Source organism: Cryptotermes secundus, unplaced genomic scaffold (genome assembly GCF_002891405.2).
Source record: "Cryptotermes secundus unplaced genomic scaffold, Csec_1.0 scaffold391, whole genome shotgun sequence".
In the NCBI taxonomy this organism is placed as follows: Eukaryota; Metazoa; Arthropoda; class Insecta; order Blattodea; family Kalotermitidae; genus Cryptotermes; species Cryptotermes secundus.
This window is the reverse complement of record NW_019737394.1, coordinates 2,344,252-2,351,550: the sequence shown is the minus strand read 5'-3', so window position 1 is coordinate 2,351,550 and position 7,299 is coordinate 2,344,252. Positions and strand designations below refer to the sequence as shown.

General features: G+C 42.1%; 1 protein-coding gene across 1 annotated transcript in view; it reads right to left on the bottom strand.

Moving 5' to 3' along the window:
* LOC111870321 (serine proteinase stubble) overlaps positions 1 to 6,953 on the bottom strand; it is a 46,582-nt gene extending 39,629 nt beyond the window's left edge. Inside the window, exon 1 of the mRNA XM_023862501.2 lies at positions 6,864 to 6,953. Within this exon, the coding sequence (XP_023718269.2) occupies positions 6,864 to 6,932 (69 nt within the window). The 5' untranslated portion in view covers positions 6,933 to 6,953. The remainder of the gene's footprint in view (positions 1 to 6,863) is intronic.
* Between the last annotated feature and the right edge of the window lie 346 nt (positions 6,954 to 7,299).

Below are 7,299 nucleotides of genomic sequence, written 5' to 3'. Positions count from 1 at the left end.
CAATAGGTGTTTTGATTTAAAATACATACGCTTATATCCTATAATGCACAGTACGCATAAAGTCGAACGTTTCACAATCACAGCAGCTTCCTGGTGTTATAAAGTTTTTAAAAGTTTCTAGATGTTATTTAAAAAACCTTTATTGTCAATAGTTAAAATTTCTTTAAACCACGCAGGTTCGTGTCCGTACTCCTATCGTCCTTCTTGTATGGGGCAGATTTTGTGCCGCCTGTCTATTTTGATGAGGAGGTTCTTGATGTCGTCCAGAGTTTGTTCGTGGCTTGCTGCGTTGCATACAAGAAGGACGATAGGAGTACGGACACGAAACTGCGTGGTTTAAAAAATTTTAACTATTGATAATAAAGGTTTTTTAAATAACATCTAGAAACTTTTAAAAACTTTACAACACCAGGAAGCTGCTGTGATTGTGAAACGTTCGACTTTATGCGTACTGTGCATTATAGGATATAGGTGTATGTATTTTAAATAAAAACACCTATTGTGATAGTATTTTCCAGTTTGTAATGATGTTCCCTCTGAAGATGGCCCGTAAGGACCGAAGCATGTAAAGGAGATAAGTTTTAACGTAGTAAAAACTTATATGTCACATTGAACGGAGTGGTTTGTATTTATGTTCTCATGATTTTGTATGTCTTCTGCTTGTTACCTGCATAATCGTATACATACGGAGGGTTGAAAGATGTGTACACGTCGCGGACCGGTGTGCGCCTTGGAAAATTTCCAATGGTGCGCAAAACCTTATGTTGCATGCGCTGCAATATTAAGAGGTAGGTGTGTGCCCTTAATTCCCAGGAGGGACAAGAGTAAGTTATTACTGATCTGATAAGTGCCATATGGACGGTTAGTTTAATGTTTGCGCTTAAACACATACTTCTAAATATTGAGCAGATTCTAATGTTCTGAATACCTTGGCTTTAGTCCCATCTATGTGAAATCTCCACTTAATCCTCTCGTCGAAGATTACCCCCAGATATTTTACATGGTTGACAAAGGGGATATTCTGCACATCCAGTGTAAGATGACCCTCAGGGGGCCTAAGTCTACGCGCAAAATAGATGGTCTGAGTGTTATCTTAATTGATTTTTATGTTCCAGTGCTCACACCACGTCTCAATAACACTGAGACCTCGCTGCAGCTTTCTGAGAACAACCCTATTTGCGGTCTGTCGCAAAGATACAGGTGTCGTCAATAAAGAGACCTAGATAGACACCAGGTGTTTGGGGCGTATCATTTATATATGGACTGCACAATGTGGTTGGCAGGAAAGATCCTTGTGGCAGTCCTGCTTGTATATTCCTTGGCGTAGACATTTCACCTTCGACTGAAATTCTGAATTTTCTCTGAGAAAAGAAAGAGCTAATAATCTTGATTAAACTGATCGAAAATTGTAGTGTAGATAATTTATATAGCAAGCCAATGTGCCATGGTTTATCGAAAGATTTTTTTTTTTAAATCTAAGAATACAGCAGCTGTAGACGTGTTATTATTGAAATTTAAGATTACGTGGTCCGTACGCTGTGACGGACACGGAAACAGAGATCTGGTTGAAGAATGGCGTCTTCTGGGATGTGGCACCCTGTAGATCTTGTGTGAAACGACGTTTCGGAGGAACATATCTCCTCCATTTTCAGGATATAAAAATCCTCGAGCGAGGAATCAGCATGAGCAGATGGCTGCAGCCGACATTCTTCATAGTCACCGCCGTGAAAATTTCAAATCCTACAGAGATCTGCTTGCCTTTGCTTCATGCTGCTTTCTTGTTTGGCGTTCCCTTCCTCGTAAGCATAGGTAAACTTATACCAGACTACATGGCGTTGCGACCCAGAAGGCAGTATTCTTCACCGCTGTGAGAACCCCAAATTTAATAGGTTACAGATTATTACGTATGAAGCGGTAGCACGGCACGGCACGGCTTGCTACAGGGACAGCTTTACTTTTATTTTAGCTTTTATTGCTAATGGGGTGGGACTAAGTCCCTTGTACTGCGGCCACTTCTGGCCTATTGTACCGGCCCCAGATGATAGGTAAGGGTGATTGTGGAGCAATTGGTGGAATGAAGATTGGCAGGGGAAACTGAAGTACTCGGAGAAAACCTGCCCCAGCGCCACTTTGTCCACCACAAATCCCACTTGACCAGACACGGGATCGAACCCGTGCCGCCGCGGTGGGAAGCCAGCGACTAACCGCTTGAGCTATGGCGCGGCCCTTATTTTAGCTTTACTTCTACAGATTATTAATGTTGTGTTTCTTCTGATTCTTTATTATTGAAACAAAGTCCGTTTGTTATTGGACCTGTTGCATCCAAAATTTTGATATTCTTGCTTTTATGTTAATATTTCCTGCAAAGAAAAATAAATATGTATTCATGTATTATGTGCTCGTGTGCTAATATAATGTCTGATACAAAACGAAGTCTCTGTTTACTATCCTATAGTGAAAAACGGAAATTCTCTATGTATCATACTGCCACGTCAGGAATTGATCGGGGTACGTGTAAGTGGACGCTAGATTATAAAACATACACTTCAGCCTTTACCACATGTTTATTCGGACAAGTTATTCGTCAGATATGTTTCAAAGACTGGCTTATCTCAGTGTGCAGTAGACGGGATAGCGCAGTTGGTATAGCAGCTAGCTACTGGCTGGACGATCGGAGTTCGAGTCCCATTGGGGGAAAGAATTTTCATTTCTCCACTTTGTCCAGACGGGCTCTGGGGTCTGCCCAAACTCCTAGCCAGTGGGTACTGGAGACCTTTCCCTGGGAGCTGATCACTCATCTCCAACTAGTGCCGAGATCAAGAAAACGTGGGTCTGTTCGTGCTTTTTTTTTTATTGCTAGTGGGGTGGGACTAAGTCCCTTGTACTGCGGCCTCTTCAGGCGTATTGTACCAGCCCCATGTGATAGGTGAGGGTGATTGTGGAGCAGTTGGTGGAATGAAGATTGGAAAGGAAAATCGAAGTACTCAGAGAAAACCTTCCCCAGCACCACAAATCCCACTTGACCAGACACGGGATCGAACCCGTGCCGCCGCGGTGGGAAGCCAGCGACTAACCGCTTGAGCTATGGCGCGGCCTTCTATACGTGCTTACTTAGATATTTACAGGGACATATCTACCTTTTCACTCAAGAAAAGTAGTAAGGACTATAAAGCTCTTCATTGTGCAGTTGCTCCACATCCTTTCGAAGTATAAATGTGGTGCAAAATAACTGCACGGTCGTTTCTTATCCGCTGCGCTTGAAAACGGAAACCATTCCTGAACGCCGTATATTTAATATTAGGTCATATGACAACGGGAGTTCTACGTACAACTGCACTCTTTACAACTTATTTAAAATTGAGGTACTTCACTGGTTCTGATTGTCGTTTCATTATTCTCTCTTTCTACGCTGAGAAGGATACGCTAACATTTTTGTCTACACCTCACACTAAAATGGAACATAGGTGGCATGCAGGTCAAGTTCCAACGCATCCTTAACCTCTCTACTAAATGTTAGTGTGTGTCGGTTACGATATGTGGACATTGGATATCAGGCTGGGAGCACTCCAGTGTTGATCTGGAAGTGGTGGTGAAAAGAAGGTGCCTGCCTCTCCTGGGTGTCGAACACCAGACATTCAGTCCGTAGGCAGTTGTGCAGGTTTATTAATCTCAAAACTGTTCTGCTGATCCCATAAGCCGCGTGGCTTAAGGAATATACTGTCTTCAACTGCTCCAACACTGAGATTATACTTTGGAATCCCACTCGGGCTGTGGGTGTTTTCTGATTTGTGTTGCCCTGCGTACACAGAAGCCTTGCAGCAGGCCGATCCCCCGTCTAAGGAATCCTACCAGACGTGTTTAAATAAGATTCAGAAACACGCAAAATGGGAGGACTTAGGCCGCCTTAGTTTCTCGTGCCGCTCAAGAAGAAGACTTTTATTGGGTTTATATTTTCAGACAATAAACCCTCATTATCAGGAAGAGCAAAAGTGGTTACTAGAGTCTGCTTAGATTGATTTTTGTAAGATTTTATGTTTTCACGGCGGTGACTATGAAGAATGCCGTCTTCTGGGATATGGCGCCGTGTAGATCTAGTGTAAATTGACAGTTCGGAGGAACGTATCGCCTCCATCTTCAGGATAGAAAAATCCGGGAGCGAGGAACCAGCGTGTGCAGGTTGCTGTACTACATCTGTACGGCACCACATCCCAGAAGACGGCATCTTTCATTGGCCATTTCAATCTCTGATATCTCGTATAGACGCACCCGTCCGCCTGGCCTGCATTTATTTGGTGCCTGAGAAGATCAGTGAAAGAAGTAGTGCGTCTTCTTGGTTTCTCCGCAGTAGGAATTTTTAAGTTACCATGGGCAAAAATGTACTAGAGAAGATTTGTTTAACTTCATTTAACATTACAATATTCCAGAACGTAAATTCCAAAATTTATCATTTGCTTTCATGTTTTCTTTAACGGAGGGCACGCAGTAGATCATTTGGTTGAAGTACTATGCTACAAGTCGCAAGGTCGCGAGTTCGATTTTCGATGAGGTCACTGGATTTTTCAATTGTCCTAATCCTTCCATCCGCACTATGGACCTGGGGTCGACTTAGCATCTAACAGAAATGAGTACCAGGAATCTTCCTAGGGGTAAAGGGCGGCCTGCACATAAGGCTGACAACCTCATCACCAACCGTGAGCTGATTGTATAGAAAATGTGGGAGCCTCGATGTCTCACAACCTTATGGGCTGTTACACGGATAATTTTACCTTCCTTTCCTTAATGGAGTTTTATCAACTGCTTTGTGTGTGTAGCTTCGAATTCTTTTTAAATAATGAGGCTTAAATTTATAATGCTATGAGAGTTTGTTCTCGTCCTTGTCAACAAATTTCTTGATGTGAGATGTTTTTTGAGACGTAATGCCGTGTGCAAGGTTAAAAACTCTAAGTTGAAGGCAGCAGATTCTTCTTCCGAAACATTGATACCTTGCTACCAATCTTTACGGTATCACATCCCAGAAGACTACATTCTTCAAATTTCTTGGTCCCTTCAATATAATTAAATTCACGGCTGATAAGACAGCTGAGACTTAGAACTAAACGCAAATAGTTTTAAGGCACTTTGGAACAGTCCTTTGTTGTGTGTAACGTGGAGTGAAGAAATCTCTGTCGAATATTGAACCCGTGTTCAAACATACGTGACTGCCTCAAATCTACTCATTAAACATGACACTGCCTGTTTTCAAATTAGGCCTACATATATAGACAATGTATATGAAAGTGGTAAAAAGGAAAAGGCCACAAAATATAACTATTTTGCCCTTTCTAAGAGCGTGAAGATTCCTAATACCATTACGTTAGAGAGAGTGAATCACTTGGAGGAGGCATTGAATTAACAACTATATAAAATAACAAGCAAAGCTATCCCTGTACCAGGCCATGAAGGCCCATAGGTTTGTGAGACGGTGAGGGTCCCACATTATCTAGACAGTCGGCTCAAAGATGGCGGTAAGGTTGTCAGCCCTACGCGCCGGTCGCGCTTTACTCCCCAGGAAAATTATTTAATTAATTCCTGGTACTCATTTCTGTTAGAGACTAAGTCGACCCCAGCGCCATAGTGGGGCTGGAAGGGTTGGGTCAATTGAAAAAAATCCATTGATCTCATCGGGACTTGACCCTGCGAACTTCAGGCTTGTAGCATAGTGCCTCGACCAACTATGCTACCGCGTGCCCCTAACAACTATAATATATATATATATATATATATATATAAAACTCAGTAATTTATCGAAGAAAATGGAGCCAAGAGAAAACAGATCTCAGTAAAAGATGACTGGTTTAGAGAACACGTTGAAAATGACTTCATTACACCTGGAGACGCTGGCCGACACGACGCTCCACGTTTGTATTTTCTTTTTTGCAGGGAGCATGACAGAAGCGATTAGAGCAATTTTTGTAATAAAAATGGCATAAGCCGGGCAGGCTACTCTTAGCAAATTATACAGAATTTCCAACTTTCGAGTCTATCAGATCATTATTGCGTTATTTGTAATTATTAAGTTCGGGCCTAATCCGAGTGAATCATCCTGTATTAATATTTTAGTTGTAATTACGCTCACTTCTACTATACAGACCGGATCATTGTATACATCTAAACGTATTTTTTTTTTCTGCATGAAATGTATGTTTCATGCATTTCCTTCATTCCTTCCTCCTCGATTAATTCACTGTAACAATCTTAGGTGACGAACAGATTTTTCAAGTTCCACACCATGTAATGTTCTGCATTATCCTATCAGCTTACCTCTTCGGGTGGCTTTAGCGTTCTGTGCAATTTGTCTTAAAATATTTCAACCTCTGCATTAAAAACCACTGATTAAATGTTACGGTGTAATTCTCCTGAGTCGTGTTCGGAAGTTTCGAATCTTAAACCGGCGACCCATTATTTGTGAATTTTGTTGTTTTCCTCAGCCCCTCTGGACATATTCTTGGATAGTACCTTCAAATATGCCACTATCACCCCTTTCATATCCTTCCCAGTTCATAATCCACAACCATACAACACTATATAATGTATGCACGTCGTTAAACAAGCCAGGAAATAAAACCCGCCGAGAGGGGGCCATGGTATAGTGGTTGGCATTCATTCTTAATATTTTATGGATATTATATTTTAATCTTATCCATGGGACATGTTTTTCTGAAAGAGTGTTTCATGTTTACTTTCGAAATATCACTTTAAAATGTATCACGACCACTTCCTTCAATTCTCTGCCCATTTCCTTAAATATAAACATTTGAAGCTGTGTACCCTAAGCAGTAGAGAAATCGTCTTCGAAAGGAGCAATACACAAACACTGGACCTACCTTAGAACGACCTCCCTTCAGCTCCGTGCTGCGTACACATCGGGGCGCGCGTGCGGCAGTGTCTGGCATGGAGAGACCATCGCCTGAGTCTATTTTGTAATCAGTACCCGTAGAGGAATTCTCACAACCTAGCCGATCAGAACTTAACACACAATGGAACGGTACGTGGTAAGATAATATATTTTTGTAATCCGACTGAATCATCTCTATCCTCCACCTCCGGGTATTTCCCACCCGTAAAATGGGCACTGGTAACTGACCCTGTAAACTGTCTTCGGGGTCATTCCCGCCTTGTTCTTTCCCGCTACGTCCTGTTGGTTCTACGTCAGTTTCCGGTCAAGTAATTTCTGCAGCCAGCAATCACTGCCACACGCAAGCTGCGGCTTGGAAGATGTACACATCTGTGCTATGCCCTCACGACGGAACGTAAAGAATC